The 19,774-nt window shown below is 37.0% G+C and overlaps 1 protein-coding gene across 2 annotated transcripts in view; it reads right to left on the bottom strand.

Moving 5' to 3' along the window:
* LOC144554353 (protein ACCELERATED CELL DEATH 6-like) overlaps positions 1-18,777 on the bottom strand; it is a 59,770-nt gene extending 40,993 nt beyond the window's left edge. Inside the window, exons 1-3 of one of the 2 annotated variants that reach the window (XM_078302679.1) lie at positions 18,501-18,777; positions 13,822-14,706; positions 12,479-13,208 (exon numbers count right to left, since the gene is read on the bottom strand). In XM_078302679.1, coding sequence (XP_078158805.1) covers positions 12,597-13,208; positions 13,822-14,706; positions 18,501-18,662 — 1,659 coding nt within the window. In that variant the 5' untranslated portion in view covers positions 18,663-18,777 and the 3' untranslated portion in view covers positions 12,479-12,596. Of the gene's footprint in view, positions 1-12,478; positions 13,209-13,821; positions 14,707-18,500 lie in introns of those variants that run through there. The other variant, XM_078302677.1, reaches the window with a different exon arrangement.
* Positions 18,778-19,774: the final 997 nt, after the last annotated feature.

Genomic DNA, 19,774 nt, shown 5'->3' with positions numbered 1-19,774 from the left:
TTTCTGCACATAATAACAAATTAAATTTTGGTTCACAGACCAGGTTTGTGGACGTGTCAAAATCTGAATCTCCAAACAAACGGGTAATAAGATCAGAATTTTAAAAGTTTAGAGTGGTAACTACAAAAGTTTCAGGATCAGTTGATGCACCAGAAAAATATCAAAATTAATAACAACAGATACAAGGTATTATTATTTTTCCATTTTTAGTAAAGGAAAAAGTTGGGGTTATTGATTCATAAATTTCAGCTAATCTCGAGTTTTGAATTTGTATTGATTATTCACAATTATTAAGATTAGAAAGATGATTTTCTCACCAGAAAAAAGAATATCTACAGCATGAACCGTTAATAATGTTATTTTAAAAATAATGAATCATGTGTTCTCGAAAGTGTGCCATGTGGAGAATAAATAAGTTAACGAATTGATAATAATATTAACAGTTCGTTAATATTATCTAATCACTAAATTAATGAAACTAATTATAAAAGATTAATTTCAGGTCGAGCGATTGTTAGTAGGTTTTAAGATTAACTATTGTAGATATGTTCTCATAAATACTGTGTTTTGTTAGTTGTATATTTCACTATCCAATTGCTAGGGAATTCATATTCTTTCCGGTACCGTAATAGAGAATCTTTTAAAAATATTAGATCTGGACCATTATTTTTAACTTGGCATGAATCACAAAGTCTAATAATACTGTCCCTGTGTACATGCTAGCTCGAATCTCAAAGTAGCTGAGAGTTAATCTCAAGCCGTGAAGTGAAGGGAATCTTTTACAATATTGGAGAGAATACTTGTCCCACGCCTAAGGAAGAAAATAGTGATGAAACTTTGGGTCCTAAATGACGCCCAATGTACGGCCATTTTTATTAATACCCCAAAAAAAAAACGTTTTTACCAAAATAACCTGAAATTTTTTTTTTTTTTAAATCTAACCAGACCGCCAGGATCACTGGCGGTCCACTTCCATACCAGACCGCCAGGGATCTGGGCGGTCCACTATGGACCAGACCGCCAGTGATCCTGGCGGTCCACTATGCATTAATCCGGACCCGTTAACACCCCTTCTCCTTCTCTGTTTAGCGCACCAGAAAGAGAAAAAAAAAAAAGAAGGCGATCCGCGCCCACCCAGCCCCGCCCAGCGCCGCCGTTGCCGCCGCCCGCCTTCTCCCAGGTGCTCCTCTCTCTCTCTTCTGCCCCTCTCTCTCCCTCTCTCTCTCTTCTGCCTCTCTCTCTCCCTCTCTCTCTCTTTCTGCCTCTCTCTCCCTCTCTCTCGCTAACCCATTTTGACTATTTTTGCCCCTCTCTCTCTCGTAGTGGTGTCTTTGTGGTACATTGATCGTGATTTGGTGATTTTGGGAAGGTTTGGAGGCGAAGCGAAGGATCTCGAAACCGACCGCAACCCGCTGACTCGTTGTGTGTTCAAGCTCTCTCAGGTAATTATCTAAATCAAAACTCGTTATGAATTGGTTGTTCCGAATTGCTTGTGACCTTCCCGGGTTGTTGATTTTCCCGGAAGGCGACCCGATTAGGGTTTAGGGTTAGGGTTAATTGGTTAAATTTGTAAATGAATTGTGTTAATTGGTTGGTTTTGTAAATTAATCGGTTGAATCTGTAAATTAATTGGTTTAGTTCGTAAGATTGTTGTTGGTTGAATTTGTATGCAATTGGGGCCATGACTTTGTTGTTGGGCTATATTTGAATAAAATTAATTGGATATCGGCTTTAGAATTGTAAAATTATGGTCGAATTTGTCGAATTGGTTCAATTTTGGGTTATTAATAAAAATGTAGGGTTAGGGTTTATGGTTAAAAACTAAAATTGATAGTTTAGGGTTTTAAGAACAAAATTGATAATTTTTAAGAATTTTTAAGAACAAAATTGATAATTTTTAAGAATTGATTAGGAATTATAAGTCGTAACTCTGTTAAATTGTATGTTTATGGAAGCTTCTCCTAGTTATTAAATAACTATTTATGTATCTATTATTCTATTTATGCACTTGTACTTGGTTATACTTGTAATTTTAAGCCTTATATATCTGATATGAGGACCCTACTATTTGTAACTTGGATTGACCACTTAAATACAAATATTAATATATTATATCATTTAATATAATGGTTCCGAATATTCTTAGGAAAATCATAATTTTTTTTATATTATGCAACCTTGTTGTTTGAATTTAAAAATTTAAAAATTGTAAGTATGTTATTTAGTTAATTATTTTTTAAATATTTCTTTTAATTATTTTTAAAATATTACTGTACAGTTAGTATTTAATTACGCACATAATTAGCCTTCCTAATCAATTGCTGTCACTTGAAACTCTAGTTATAATGGCACCCAAAGTTGGAAAAAATAGAGGAAGAACTGAAACCGAACGCGAAGCAAAAAGAGCACTCATTAATAATTTTTGGACAGCTGAAGCCTACGCGATGCGGAATTTGGAAAGATTGTTTTCACCCAAAAATAATGAAGAATTTCTGAGCACTCTTGATCCATCAATTAGAAAAATGCTGATGGAAGGCTGGGTGGACAGGGTCCCTCCACCTGGATGGGGACAGTGCTGCTTATGTGAGCTGAAGGGAGATATGGTGGATATGTTCTTCTGTTATAAATGTGGCAAAGCTGTTCATCCCAATTGCATGGACCCGCATGCAGATCTGCTGAATGACGCTCGTCTCACTACGTGGGAGTGTCCTGCGTGCGTCCGTCGGGCTGAGAAAAAAAAGGGAGCAAGCTCCTCATCTCGTAAGGCTTAGACCCCAATTGTATGTTGTTGTAGTATTTTATGTTTTAACTGTAACGGTTTGTATAATTGCTATTTGAACTGGTTGTTGCTGTATGAATTTTATGTTACCTTATTCTATGGACTCGACGGTACTGTATTATTTAGTAATGTATATGGATTTTATGAATTTTAAATTCCTGGTATTTAGGTTGAACATGGGCTGCATTATTTTTGAATATGCTAGAAATAAGTGTATGTGTATGTGTATATTATACATATAGTTCACCAAAAAAATAAAAATAAAAAAAATCAAAGTTATAAAAATTTACGACATCACTTCGTAAATATATCAAATATTTTATCTTTTGGCATACACATACACATATACATAATATTTTATTTTTTGAACTGTTTAATTTTTTTTTTGTAAATGTAGTATGCCTAAATCTAGACGGTGGGGACCACGGCCTACGCCTGGAGCGGGTCCGTCGTCTGATGAGGATATGGCTGGAGATGGAGCAGGATTTGAGCATCCGACTGGAGCGGGTCAGTCGTCTGAGGCCGAGCCTAGTTATCGCTGCCACGATCCTGACACCTTCAGTCCTCTTCTGTGGACCCATCATGTTAAGCACCGTGTCTCATTGACATCTCTTGAGGTACGTGATTATTATGCGTAATGTACATATTACTAAAAAAATAACACGATTTGAGTCTCATAAATTTATAATAAATACAGGACGATGGCTTACTTACGGTGAGGCACCGCAGGTCTGAGATTCCGTTTGTTCCCCATCCGTTGATGACCCAATGCCTCTTGCAGCTTGGGTTGTATCAGATTGCCATGATGCCACAGAGTAATATCAATCCGTATCTGATGCACGGTCTAGTGGAGAGATGGCGACCTGAGACGCATACATTTCATCTCCCGCCTGGGGAGATGACAGTCACCCTCGGTGATGTGAGCGCATTGTGAGGATTGCCTATCGATGACAAGCCCATAGGTGGCGTCTCAGACCATCCAGACCTGCAGAGGATGATATCGGAGTTGTTAGGGTGTCATCCGAATCAGCTACAGAAGAAGTTCAACAAGAAGAAGGGGGAGGAGGAAGAGGCCCGGTCTTCTGCTTACTGTATTTCTCTGAAGTCACTCCGGGCTCACTTCTTCCAGAATCAGAATCAGATATTCCCCGAGACAGACGATGTTGAGGCGGTCAGGAGGTACCATTACGCTTTTCAATATTGTTAATATTGTTCATATTCTTAATCTCAATAATTTCAATGTTTTATATTGATTGTTTCATGTTGCAGGTATATAGGGCTTTTATGCTGGATCTGTGCGGTGCCGTCATGTTCGTGGACTCTAGCGGTGATGCGGTCCCGATTATGTTTCTCTCATTGTTGAGGGACCTTGATAAGCCTAAGAGGTGGAACTGGGGTGGAGCCGTTCTCGCCCACTTATACAGATCCCTGTGTCACGCTTTCTTGGTAAGTCTGTACTAATTTTGTTGTTACTTTAAAGTTGAAAATTCATACCGAGTTCTTATTTACAGTTAAAATTTCAGGTGAAGAACAAGCAGATTCAAGGGCCACTTCTTCTACTCCAGCATTGGTCGTGGTCACATCTGCCCATATGTCGGCCAGATATACCACATCCACCTCCCCGTTGGAGAGTTCCAGACCCAGACAGATGCCCCGCATATGCTGCTATATGGGGCAGGGATCACGACTACCAGGAGACGGGCAAGGGGGTTTCTTATGTCCGGGGTCAGCTCCAGATGCTCCGACATTGTAACATCGATTGGTTCCCGTATCGTGCATTTTATCGTAGCGATCTTCTGAGCCGGTTGACATTGGAGCAGAGACCACTCTGGTTTTATCAGGAACCGTTAGTTTGTTACTGGATAGTGGAGTACCATTATCCCGATCGGGTGTCCCGACAGTTCGACTTGGATGCCTTCATCCCGGAGTACCCGCTGATTGGTCAGGATGAGACGGACATGTTCCACAAGTAAGTACTGTCGACAAAGGAAAAAATATCGTTATAACTTTACTATTGTCATTTTAATTTCGTTTCTGGACTTTCTAATTAATTGTACTTGCAGAACGACTCACTGCAAGCCCAAAGTCGACTGGAGGCAGCGTATCAGCTTGGAGTACGACTGGGCTGGACATCCGGAGCAACACTTATGGAGTCCGCCATCTCCTGAGTCATTGCCTGTAGGTCCCTGACGTTTGAGATATGAGGTCTGGTACCAGAGACACGGCATGCCGTCAGTCTACCTTACAGGCCATTACGGCGACACCCTTCGACGTAGACTGATGGAGGATTAATCTAGGAGTTTCTTGCCTTGGGGTCCGATCCATGCTCGCGCGGTAAGTACAACTGAAATATACTTTAATTAAAAATTGCAAATTTTAATTACTTATTGTTGTCATAATCATGATAATATGTTGTGTGCAGTTACTGGCAGCTGTGAGAGGGGTTGGACACAGCTTGGTCTGCATGGCGAGGGATACTTGGCGAGCCATAGGATGCCAAATGCTCGAGCACACGGCACCAGTCGTGGAGGTAGGCGGTTGGGAAGGCCGCCTCATTGGCATGATGCGCGATGCTGGAGAGAACATCAATTGGCGGGAGGCGATCAAGACTACCAGGCGAAATCCGGATCAGCCACCAGTCCCTATCTACGCCTTCGAGATGCCTCCACCTCCTGCAGGTGATTACAATTTAATATTAAAAGTAGGACACACATAATCATTTCATTTTCCTCGAATTCTCGGTTCTAATTAAGTTAACTTTCAATTATGCAGCTGATGACTCAGGTTGGGCATTCCACGAGTGGATTCTGAATACCCAAGGATGGGACGCTTACTATAATAAATATGGAGTTCCGGTGGAGATTGGCCCGGTATGTCAGCTTTCTATATTTTATAGTAGAGTTTTTTGTATATAACAGATCTGACCTTATTTAAATTTAGGATAGAGTACCTGCTCGGCAAGACCCTCTCGGTTTTAGCACAAACGACCTTCCCGAGGAGGATACAGATGACGAGGTGATTGCCTCTTCGAGACCAAGATACAGAGATACGATGCAGCACGACTATGAGGTTGGTGGGAGTGCATCTCAGACCACAGATGGATTTGTATCTGCATTATTTGGCGCACCGCCTCCTGCCACCTATGCACCTAGCTGGGCTGAGGATCCATGGGAGATGCGTACGCAGACCACCGATGCCGGGTCAGCCATTCCATTTGATCCCTGGGGAGCTGATACAGGTACGCCGTACATGTATACACAGGGCCCGGGGGAGGTTGACCTCACTGGTGATGAGAGTCAGGGTGGAGAGGAGGACTTAGGAGATGTGAGTCCTCACTCCCAGCAGATACCGAGGCGTGTGCAGCCGGACAGGGAGCTCAAAGGCAAAGCAGCTGCTAGGTTCAGTCCCTCGGGGAAGAAGCATAGGAGATGATTGCAGTTTTTTTATGATGTATTTATTATGATTGCAGTTTTTTTATGATGTATTTTGGACTGTAGTATTATTATGATTGCAGTTTTATTTTATATTTCATGTTGGTTTTTATGTTTTTTCTGCTTTACATCAAACGGTCTTCTGAAATTACAACGTATCTGTTTCGTCAAATTATAACTAATCAACTGTTAATTGAAACAGTCTGCTATTTTTTTTTGACAAATCAAATCAAACTGACAAATCAAATCAAATTACATCAAAGTTATAAAGAGTTATGACATCACTTATAAATATAGTCTAACATAGTCTAACAAGTAAAGTTCACGAATACAATTAAAGTTCAACGATACAACTGAAGTTCACCAAAACAGCTGCTAGGGACCAGACCGCTGGTGTCTCTGGCGGTCCACTAGCTGTCCTATAAAATCAGCATTTTCTCTCTCCAGCACACACTGCAAAGAAGGAGAAAGAGAGAGCGCAAGCGATTGTTTGGGCGATTTCAGACGATTTTCTTTCAGGTAATTTTTTTCATTCCTTTCTAATTATTTTTTAATTAGTGTATGTTGACTGTACAATTAGTCTATGTTTGTGGTTCTGTTGAACAGGATGGACAATAGCGAAAGAGGTACTCATGCTGCCAAATGTCACTGTGATGCAATACTTCTTTTGAAAAGAGTTGGTGTCAAATATCCCATTGAAAATCCACCCCTTTCAGACGATGACTTTGTCGAAAATCCATATGGATATGGTCTGAAAAGAGTTCCATTTACTCATACTAGTAAGGCGAGCACATCGTCGGGTGTCACGAATCAGAAGCCGGCGGCTAAGAATACTGCTGTTAAGAATTCGGCTCCTAAGAAGTCAGTTGGTAAGAAGCCGACTGCTAAGAAATAGGATTTTAAATTCGTCAATTTAGTTTTTCCGTTGTGAGATGTTTCTTAATGTATTTTATCATCTTGTCAGACAATTTATCATTTATCTCTGAATTAATTATTGAATATGCTATATAATATAAGTGTAGTTCTAAAGTAGTCTAACATAGTCTAGCAAGTAAAGTTCACGAATACAATTAAAGTTCAATTATACAACTGAAGTTCACCAATATTCATAACTTAGTTCAAACCAAACAGAATAAGTTCACCCAAGCAAAATAATAAGTTCATCTCTCACGACGTCGGAATAAACCCAATAGACGAGAAGATTTTCTGGTGCCAACTGCAGGTGCGGCAGTACTTGTAGACCCTTGGCTACTAGATGATTGGGTCGCAAGAGGTGGTTGTGGTCTACCAGTTGCTTCAGCAACAACTCTCGCATTTTCTCTTTCATTGTGTTCGTTTATGGCATCTGAACATAACAACAGAATTCAGTTATTAATATAATAAAATCATAAATTAATTCTAAAAAATGCTACATACTTGCCCTGCGCCTGTTAGAAACGGAACGGCGAGCCTGATTTCCCGATGGCCTCCTACCACCCATCTCGTCCATGGTCATTATAGCACGTTTGTGTCTCCTCCTCCCCTTCCTTATCCATCCTTCTGAAGGGAGTATTCTATCACCGACATACGCAGGCCACTTATGCTGGTTGGGATAAGAATGGAAAGATCCACCCCAAGTAGAAGCAAGGTAATCGGTACGATACATGTCAGCGACATAGTGATCCTCGCAGAAGTTTCTCACTCGGCATACTGCCATCACGTGACTACAAGGTATTCCAGCTAGTTGGGGTCCTTGGCATGTACAGGTCACCTCTCTTGCCTCTCGGAATTGCACTACGTACTTGAAAGCCCTCTTCACAAACTCCATAGTGCCATCTGGTCTACGGCTGGAAGGAACGTACTCATTTGGATTGTGCACTTCGAATTCTGTACTATCATTACCCATCAGGATCACGGTCATAGTTGCACCTTTGTTCCTGTGTTTTTTGAGTTTCTCCTCCACCCTTGTTGAAAATGACTGGTTCATCCTTATTAATTCTGCAGCCTTAGCACGCCGTTCCTGAAACCAGGTATTTAACTTGTAGAAAGTGTCTTCTACAACTGCAGCCACAGGCAACGTCCGGCTCTCCTTGAAAACTGCATTCAGCGATTCAGAACCGTTGGTGGTCATAATTCCCCAACAGTAACCTCCATCACGTGCTTGATATATTTTCTCGTATGCTGGTGGCTCTTGGACATCTCTGGGATTATTTTTGCCCACCTTCATTAAGTAGAGATTTGCTTTCGGCATATACTACATATAAATAAGGAAATAAAATAATATAAGTAAACAATTAAAATAAAAATATGTCCACAAAGTACAATAAGACATGTAAACAATTAATAAACACATACCTTTGCAAATTCTCTACTCATCACTTCCACACTTCTCGGCTTCTTTTTTTTGCAATTACGTCTGAATGTTGCTAGGACCCATGTATCGTGTCCGGTTGCCTTGCTAAGGTTCTTCGCAACGTGTTGCATACACAACCTGTGCACACACTCGCCAGTGTGTGTTGACCAACCGTATTCTTCACGATCAAAAATATATTTTATTCCTTTGTGCTGGTCTGATATTACAGAGAAAAACTTTGTTGGCCCAACCACCCGTCTTCTTAAAAACTGCATAAAGAATCCCCAGTTCTCACCATCCTCTTTCTGAACAATTGCAAACGCCAAAGGCAACAGCTGGTTCTCAGCATCATATGCACATGCTATCAGTAGCCTCCCCTCGTAACGGCCAGACATGAAGCATGCGTCAATGCTGATAACGGGTCTGATGAATGGCACAGCTTGGATACAAGGACCAAAAGCCCATGCTATGCCCTTGAATTGTTGAACTTCCTCTATTAGTACTCCATTCTTGTCATAAATGGGGCTATGCCACCGCTGAAATACAGTGCCGGGATTTGTACTTGTCATAGCCTGGAGCAATGGTGCCAGATAGTCGTATGAATCCTTCCAACTACCGAATATTCTGCAAATCGCAAGTTCACGACCTCTCCACAACCTGTTATATTTTGGGATTACATGTATGTATTTGTGTCTGACGGCCATAGCCACCGCCTTGATTCTCATCGATGGGTCCAACTTAATGTCTTCCTCAATTGCATCGGCAATTAGTGATGCTGTTAGGTTTGAATGGTCTGTCCTTGTGGACGCAGACTTGCATGTATGAGGTGGTTCACACTTTTTAATTATCCATGCTTCCCCCGAACCCGCAGGGGTTGCATAAAGGCGAAACTCGCAACGAGGGGCATTTTTGCATATCACAACCAATCTTTTTTATTCTCTTTTTTCTAATATACATTCCCAGTTGCCGTGAACATGAGTCTCATGGATTTTCTTTACAAGTTCATCTATGTTGGTATAGACTTGCCCTGGGGCAAGTTCACGATTGTATACAACACGAGGACCAAAGAAACTAATGTCAGCCTCTTCAAAAGCTGTGGTATCGTTGAATGTGGCGACAGGATGCCTATTCCCCCGACCCCTGATTGGGAATTTTTCTTCCCTGGACAAACCTGGTACATTTGCATCACCATCTGATAAGTCATCAGATTCCCAAATTCCTTGGTATTCATCTCCAGTTTCCATTTCTCTTTCCGGTATGGCATCAATAGCATCAACATCAATATTAGTATCATTTCGATTAACGGATAACTGTATCGGTACTGACTCTGGTATAGCTAGAAATGTAGGGATTATGGGTGCATGTCTGGGTGGTGGTGGTGGGGGTACAACTTCAGTAAACTCACGGGAGTTATGGTACCCCGGGTTGTCATAACAGGGACTGTGGTACCCCTGGTTGTCATGAGGGGAGTGGTGGTACCCCTGGTTGTCATGAGGGGAGTGGTGGTACCCCTGGCTGTCATAAGCCGAATTGTCATAACCTGAAGGTCCAGCAGGGGGAGCCCTAGAAGGTCCAGCCCCAGCCGCACTAAAAGATCTAGCTCCGGCCTGGGGAACCCTCCTGGAATATAAGTCTATCATCGCGACCCCCCTAGACTCACATTGTTGGTACACAGCCTTCCACAACTCCTCATCTGTTATAGGAAAACTCACAAAGTAAGGTCTACCCGCCCCAGCCCGTTGTGTGTCAATTCGGGTAGCCAATTCTAAGTCGTACCGGTTGGGGTTTATACCAGTCTTTTCGTATACTAGTTGCTTAAGTTCAATAAATGTGGTTCTTTCATTAACCTGCAAGCCGAATGAGGCATCTTTCGAGTAATACACGCCATCTACACCCTTAGTTAGCTTACCGCCCACGTACAGTGCAACCAGCATTTTTTCCTTAACAAACTACATTTAAAAAATAATTTCATAAGAATTACAGTATAATAGATTCATTTTTTTTTTAATTTAAAAGTTAATTATAACATTAATTAAAGACTAATTTATAGTATTTACAGACTGCGGGTATAATAATTATTAATTAAAAATTAAACAGAAAATAATTAAATAAAAAATAAAATACCTGTAGCAATCGCCTCTAAATCGCCTAAAATCGCTTCAAAATCGCCAAAATTTTTCTTCTCTGTGGTTTAATATGATACTGTGTGCTGGAGAGAGGGTTTATATGCAGCATAGTGGACCGCCAGGATCACTGGCGGTCTGGTCCATAGTGGACCGCCCAGATCCCTGGCGGTCTGGTATGGAAGTGGACCGCCAGTGATCCTGGCGGTCTGGTTAGATTTAAAAAAAAAAAAAATTTCAGGTTATTTTGGTAAAAACATTTTTTTTTTGGGGTATTAATAAAAATGGCCGCCCAATGTATTACAGAACCTATTCATTTTCGACGTTTGCGGAGTATGTCTAATGCTCATCATGCTTACTTTAAGTTTGATAGGCTTCAGGACCGTTTGATCTGCTTTAATATCCGTGCTCTCAGCTCTAATATTTGATTGTACGGATTTTGAAACATATCAGACAGTCTTAAAACCCATTAAAACTAAAAGTAAATATGATATATATCCATCGTACCCTCAATTGTCCTCATTTTTATGTGTTAAGTTAAAAAAAATACAATTGTGTAAAAAAATATGAGAAGCAAAATAAATTTAAGCAAAACAATTAATTTTGATCTCTTTACTCGGCGGAATTTTTTTGTACCTAGTGTATCTGTACAGATATACTAACAAACCGATATAAATTATCAAATACAGACTTAAATTGTACTTCAAAATTAATAAATTTCGAACAATATTAAATGGTTTAAACTATAATTCAAATAATAACGATAGAAAAAGTTCCTTTGAGTTTATATATAATAAAAAAGTTTTCCTCGAGTTGTTTTTATTATACACACACTACTTGAGTTGGGCTGGACTGGACTGGGCTGGTTATATATATTAATTGGGTAAAGATTATGTACATCATAGTGAGAACATTTTGAAATTCAAATTTTCAATTTGGAACACGTAGGCAAGATTTTGTGCAGAAAACGTTAGAACTACTTGACTGTGTCATATGCTAAGATGTTCAATTATATGAAGCAATGCAATTTGTATGAATGTTTTTTACTGCTTTTAAAATATCCATTTCTTTCGGCCAATACAGAAGACTATTTAGCCTTGGGCCCAGCACGGAAATGGAGCCCATAAATATCGGTGATAAGTGATAACTACCTGAATATTTAATTTTCCAACGTCCTACTTAGATAAAATAATTATTATTCTATTTTTGTTTAACTTTTTGACTATTCTAGTAGAATAATTAAAAAATATCATAGTAATACTACGATTTCTTTCGTAATAGAAATGGCCATAAAAATCTTCCATACACATATTTATTGAATATAATATAACAGAGGGAATTACATCCTCTTAATTAAAGAGCACACTAATTAGTTAAGAATTTAATCAAATAATATGCAATAAGGTAGTTGTTTTTGGCGCTAAATTAATTAATTAATCAGCTGAGGGTGGATAGATTAGTCAGGCCTATGCCAAACAATTATTAACCCTCTTCCCACATGCATGTATGGTTAAACCATCTTCTTATTAATTAATCCTCACAGGAGAGTCTTTTTTTCAACTCAGCTATTCGTAAAAAACGAAGGCCGTACAATCCAAAGTCGCTGCGCAATTAAGTTCATAATTACAGATCTTATTCTGCATATGTTTTCTTTTATAATAGCAACGATCAAATTATAATTAAATAAAATTCTGTAAGAATCTGGTTCGTCGAGGACAAATTAAGTTCCTATTCGTTATAGGAGTAAAAAATTAAGAAAAAGAAACTACAATTATGAGCAAGTCCAACTAACCAATTAAGTACATAGCTAGAAAAAATGCTCCGTAATATCTTAAATAAAATAACATAAGAAAAAAATATGTTATTATATTAATTATTTATTACAATAAGATCAACGTGGATAGATAATCGCACTGAAAATGTATGTAGAGTTACATGAAGGCCAGGCAGAAGATGATCAAGAAACACATGACCATTGCTGCCATCGATTGAGTCGCAAGTGCCCCAGCAGAAGGAGCATTAAAAAAGGGTTGTGTGGTGGCAATAATAAATATTCTAGCAGGAGATCCAAAAAGAAGAGTGATAACAAGGACGAGGACGGCGATTGGGTAGCAAACTGGAGCAAGCATCACATAGGACCCCAATCCAAATGTCACAATCAAACAACTCAACGCCAACTCAAATAAAAATGTTGCAAATTGGATGGCACTGGCAAATTTTTCGTTCAAAACTGTGAAAAGAAGCGAAAATAAACTTATGGACCCTTGTATAAATGCTAAGGTGTTCGCTAGAATAAATGCCCGGAACACATATCTTCTCCCTAGAATTGGTGTACCATGGTCTTCATTATAACCTCCGGGGACTGTGAAAGCTGCAGCAAATGCTACAGTTGTGATAAGTACGGAGCCCAGTCCAATGACTTGAGTTCTCTCCCATCCATCTTTGCTGTCCAACAGTGGTACCATTACACCCTCAAACCACCTTCGAGTAAATTTATTACCTTCAGCCTTAACGTACTCGCTAATATCATCATCATCAATATTCTGGAAAAGACAACAGCTATATAAAGTTCATATTTGCAAATTCTAATATTAGCAAAAGTGCAAATGGAAAATCTATATATTTGTGGTATTGGGTCATCGATCCTCCAATACACTCAAAAACTTTAGAAGTTCTATATAGTCACTAAAATCATAGAAGGAATGTAAAGAACATAAACAAAATTTATCGGTGCAGGCATTAAAGTAATAATTTTTAATCTTCACATATAGTAAATAACACATAGTTTGGACTCTCAGAGTGAAAAATTGAATAGGTTTTTTATCAGTAAAGTAAAAAAATGTTTTATTCTTTTGGTAATGATTAATCTAACGGTTTATATCAATTCAAATATTTTTTGGTGAAAAATGGTGTACTAGATTAAAATAAATATTCGGGTTGTACTACATTGGCAGCATAATATATTCTCAGACAAATTTATACAAATATTTATTATTCATTAAGCCTCTGATCAAAAGTATATATGGACTTTGCCTATACTACGAGCATTAAGTCACGTTGGTAGTTCAGTAGTTGGTAGCATTAGCATTAGCAACACACAAAACTAAAATTAACAGCAAATATTTTTTTTTTATGTTTTCTTTAATTTAGACACACCTCAATAGTGTTTACTACTTGCTCGGTGGAAAGTTCGAATGGTGTCCAGCCATGTTTGTTTCGGACTGTTTCTGCAGCTTGATAGTATTCCCAAATAGCTCTCATAATTTCCCTGTATCCCTCTATTGCTGCAATGTGAAATGGTGTATCTCCTTCACAATTCTTTTCAGTAATCATTCTTTCTATCTTTTCTCTGAATCTGGCGTCTTCAAATGCACATGAAAACACATCTAAATCATTCTCTTCTGCAGCAATGTGAAAAAGATTTCTCCCAAGACAATCCCTCAACTCCACATCATTAGGGTAATTTTCAAAGAAATCCTTTACCAGGTCTTCGTTGCCCATCTTTGCAGATTGATGAATGGGAAACATTCCATCCGAAAATGGAGTGCATGCCAGAGTTGGGTCAACTTCTAACATGGTCAATACCATATCAGTATGTCCTTCGGTTATAGCCATGTACAATGGAGATTCCATTTTGTCGTTCACTTTGTATGCAGCTTCTTGATCCAAGTTCATCAGCATGCAGCCGATAGCTTTACGACCATGTCTTGCAGCAATATGCAAGGTTGTGTCTCCATTTTTATTTCTTTCTTGGAGAGCATCTTTCACGGCGATACGATCACTTTGAATGAGGTTGTGGATGACCTTCTTATTACCGAACTTTGCAGCACAGTATAAGGGGGTCTCTAACATGTTGTTCCGTGCTTTCAACAGAGACTTATCTCTTTGAAAAACCATCAAAGCTAGCTCATTGTGCCCCTCAGTAATAAGTAGGTGAAGAATTGTGTCTCCAATACGCGTTGTACTTCGGAGCTCAGAATGGACAGTATGGTTTTCTATGTTTATTTCTTCTGCAGCAGAATGAGAGTCATCTATTGTCACCTGATTAGACAATGTAAAATTTCATTACATTCAAATTGAACATATTTGAAATTTATGGAAAATAGACATAAAAAATCATAATTTTTGGACATGCATATATATATATATATATAGGCTGTGGCTAATTTGCTGCCGGCAGCATTTCTGTTGGCAGTGCTACCGCGTTTTATTTATTTTGTGATATCCAAACAATAAATCCAAACCGTTAGATGTTTAATCTATACTATAATCTACTTGCAGACCAAATTTTATATTTTTTGGAATTTTTTTACTATTTATTAAGCTTGTTTGAAAACCGCTGTTTTCAGTAAATTTCTGCAGCATTGAAAACAACGGTTTTCAAACCAGCTTAATAAATTGTAAAAAAATTCCAAAAAATGTAAAATTTGGTCTCCAAGTATATTATAGTATAGATTAAACATCTAACGGTTTGGATTTGTTATTTGGACATCACAAAATAAATAAAACGCGGCAGCACTGCCGGCAGAAATGCTACCGACAGCAAATTAGCCGGACCCTATATATATATATATATATATATATATATATAGAGAGAGAGAGAGAGAGAGAGAGAAATTGAGTAGGGCTACCATGCTTTGCAAATTAAAGTGGGTGTTTTAATTTGCGCTCATAACTCTAGTTTCAAAGTTTAAAATGTCGATTCGAACCATTCAAGTTAATATCCATATTAAATTGTGCTTGAAGACCAAATTTTATATTTTTTGGAAATTTTTTACTATTTTTTTAGAATTTTTCAAAATCAGTGTTTTTCAGAAAATTCTGGACCATCAAAAACAGTGATTTTAAAAAATTCTACAAAAAAAGAAAAAATTTCCAAAAAATAAAAATTTGGTCTCCAAGCACAATTTAATATGAATATCAGCATGAATGGTTCGGATCAACGTTTTGAACTTTGAAACTAAGATATGAGCGCAAATTAAAACACCCACTTTAATAATTTGCAAAGTATAGAGAGTGTGTGTGTATATATATATGCTATAGTACGGAGTCATTAGTTAGAAACATAATACAATGTGACGGGGTTATTAATTAGTTAGAAACACTATTTATGAAAATCAAAACAGTCAACGTTAAAAGAGAGGCAAGTTCAATTGTTGTGCGTGCCCTTCAATGAAATTATGATTCGACTATTTTCAATATGTTTAAATCATAAATATTAGTCTTTTCGTTCAATAAAAAAAATTGAGAAACTGGTCTGCATAAAATAACCTAATTTAATTTGGAACTTAAAATTGAAAATAATTAGAAATATTATTCCATTAACTAGTACATGCAAATCTTAAATTTCCATCTTTACAGGTGACTTCCAAGAGAAAAGTAAGAAAAGATATATTATTTCTCAATTTTGAATGGTGACACTGAGTGACTAGATTAAATAGCCTAATAACCACAATTAATTTTATTGCCTATATTTGTAATTACTTGTACTAGAAAATTGCTACTTCACCAACTTTGTACCTTTTTGTCACAGTTTGTGCTTCGTGCCCTTACAAGGGAAAAACTAGATTACGTGCAAACAAAAACCAAATAGCATAAACCAATTATAAACTGATACAATACATAAAATAAAATTACCAGTCCTTAGAGGAGTTAAGAGGTAAGAGAGTGAACATGTGCTTAAAGGGGCGAATCGGTTATCAGATTGTGAGGTTAGAGGAGAAGAGATGGACAGAGAAGGTGAAAGAAACAAGCCAAAATATGAGGAGAGTAAACATCAGGTAGGGGTAGAGAGGGAGAGAAAGAGAGAGAAATGTGGGCCCATAAGAATATTTTGTTTGAAATATTTTTAAGGTAGAATAATTTGTAAAATTTCGCTAACAAAACAATGGAACAAGTATTCACCCATTCCAATGCTGAACAAGATAAAAAATAATATGCTTAATTATAACCAGAATATGTGTTAATTCCTCACCCAAATAATAATAATAACAATAATGGGGAATTTTCACATATATCTCTCAAAAACTTCGAAAATTACGTATTTCCCCTCGAACTTCAAAACTCACAAATTTACTCAATTTATTTCTTTTACATTAAAACTCATTCTAAATTTATAAAATACCATTTTTACCCTTTCTTAAAACATTAAAATGCCAGTCGGACTCAAATTTGAATGCGAAGGGTTCCTCTATTGTCTGATATGTACGCATCGTATTAAGATCTATGTGCGTCACTTCAATATTTGTATGTGTTCGCTATAACATTTGTGCTTAAATATCTGTGTGTGCTCGCTTCGAGATTCATGATCATCTAGCATTCACAGATCTTAAAGCAGATCGGATGGTAGATGAATCATTCATATTTAAATTTGAGTCTGATGAGCATTTTATGCTCTTAATAAAGGGTAAAATGGATATTTCATAAATTTAGAATGAGTTTTAATGTAAAAGACAATAAAATGAGAAAATCTGTGAGTTTTTAATAGAGGGAGGAATACGTAATTTGAAGTTTTTGAGGGCCGGGTACGTATACATGAAATTCTCCCTAACAAAAAAATAATAATAACAATAACGATACCATTAATATAAATGATAATAATATTAATTAGCAATAGCAGCAGGCTTGGTGGTGTTGATGATTGTAGTGGTTTATAAATTACAATTAATATTGTATCGGTCGGATGGGTTCCCAGTCCTCCTCATTAAGATACGTGTGCGTTATATCTGCACAAATATTAAAACGGGTGCGTACAGATTTTAACTAATATTGTTCCCTTCAGTTAAACCATTAAGACCCAAGTATTGTTTCCATTAAGATCTACATATAAGTTCCTAATCTTTACATTGACATTTATTTTTTGTGTAAAATTAAAGGGGATGATTTTTTTTTTTTTTTTTGGATGATTAACTGGCAAGTATATTATAAGAAGAAGTGTTTTACAAGCATCGTAATGTACATGATCTTCTAGACCCACTGCCATCTATTATGGCCCTTGCTAACTATTTACTAAAATTTGCCTGTAGCATAATTCTTATCTTGTATGATGTGAAGGAGCCGTCAGCACTGGTACTAACCGATAAAATAGAGATGAAAGCGGAAACAATGCAAATGCTTGGGTGTGAAGCTTGGAATAGGTTGTTCGTTTGGTTAAAATTGTTCTCTCTAAATTTCTGATGGAACTTTTAATTCTATAGCCTATAGTTACATTTTAAAAGTTCACAAGTAGTTGTAAAATTGATTGGGTATCAGTTGTTCGGTATCTAATATGAACAATATTTTGATTTTAATGAATTTGATGGGTTTCTTTTCCACTTTTTTTTCAAAAAAAGAGTAACTTAAGTGTGCTCAAGTTAATTTTAAATCTAGAATAATTGTAGTTGCTTAAAATGAAAATAAATTTCTAAGGATAGTTTTAAATTGCCTATCCATTTTATAAGAAAAAAATTATATCACAAGCTACCCGATTAAAAGTTACCATAAAGAAAAAATATTACATATCTTAAGTTCAAATTAACTTGAGTAAACAAACGAATGTTAAGAAAATATGTACTTAAATATTTGGATAAACACTGGAAAAATTCTGATAAAAATTATAATAACAATAAGAAGAATAACAACGTTAATGACAATAGTAATTAATCATAATAATGAAAACAACAACAACAACAATGACAATTAATAAGAATAATAATGTAAATAAATTAAAATAAAAACAAAATTTAATATTTTTTAGTATTATTTCAAAGGGCCAACATGCGTTTCCCAGAGTGCATCCTTTTTAGGTTGGTAGATTACAACACCATATAAGCAAGCAATAGTTTCTGAAGTATTACCTGGATTTCTGTTTGTTCTTCCGCCTGTAGTCCAAGACGTCGTGTTAACACTTCTCTGTCGCCTTTCATTACTGCTCTGAAAAGATCAACAGGCATAACTAGACGTAATTCGGGTACCATTTCACTTTCAGATCTTCTACTCTGGGAGGATGGCATAGCCATTACTATCACGTACGTTTAGCTTGAATATCTCTTACAGCTCTATCACAAAGGATAGTTTTTTTTGGGGGAATAGTGCAGTATGAATATCAATAACGGGCTATATATATTGACCTTACCACATGTTGTATCATGGCGAATATTTTAGAGTGTGTAATATTTGTTTAATTTATAACTTCTGGCCGGTAACATGCTGCGCTAATTACTGGGAAAGGCAATAACTTGGGGAGGCCTTTAATTGGTTTCGTAATTTTTCTTATAAACCATAATTAATTTTTTTTTTATGAAACCAACATAATTACTTTTTTCTTTTTTTTTTACAAAAATTATAAGAACTTAAATGCCATTTCGGTCCGACATTTTTTTTTGGAGACCGAAATAGCATTTCAGTCCCTAATGCTTTCACAGCTTTCCAGACCAACGACCACAAATTAAAAATCTGCAAATGTCTCCATTTTAGTCCGAGCAGAACTGAAATGCCAATTCGGTTTTATGTAAAAAAACATTCGACTGAAATGGCATCTCGGTCCAAGGTATTACACCAACGACTACATCAATTTTTTTTGAAAAGCTGTGAAATCATTAGGGACAGAAATGGCATTTCGGTCTCGAAAAAAAAAAGGTCGGACCGAAATGGCATTTCAGTTCTTATGATTTTTGTTAAAAAAAAAATGGTAATCATGTTGGTTTCATAAAAATATTTTTTTTACTTATGGTTTTTAAAAAAAATTCTTGGCTTTTCTTCCTAGTTTTTTAATATTCTTTCATATGCTCCCAAATTTAGAATTATTAAAGGATAATGATTTGTCTTGTTAAAATAAAAAAATAGAATTTATATGATACATTGTTCACATTCATTCGCTCAGAAATTAAGGACGATTCCTATACATGCATTGTATCATGAGGTCCGAGATCAGCACGGTTGCCATTGCATAATTGCTACTGTTAATTTATTCATGTTTGAAAGACGAAATTATTACAAGGGCAATAGATCAAGAGAAACTGAGAAAGCACTTGAAAACAGTAGAAGGGAGCTATAGGGAAAGGAGATAATAATCAGTGCAAGCAAAGCAAAGCACATTCACGATTTTGGTGGAATGTAGTTTCATTTTCCA

Source organism: Carex rostrata, chromosome 5, assembly GCF_964058835.1.
Source record: "Carex rostrata chromosome 5, lpCarRost1.2, whole genome shotgun sequence".
Lineage (NCBI taxonomy): Eukaryota > Viridiplantae > Streptophyta > Magnoliopsida > Poales > Cyperaceae > Carex > Carex rostrata.
The sequence above is the reverse complement of the archived record's forward strand: the minus strand, read 5'-3'. Positions and strand labels throughout refer to the sequence as shown.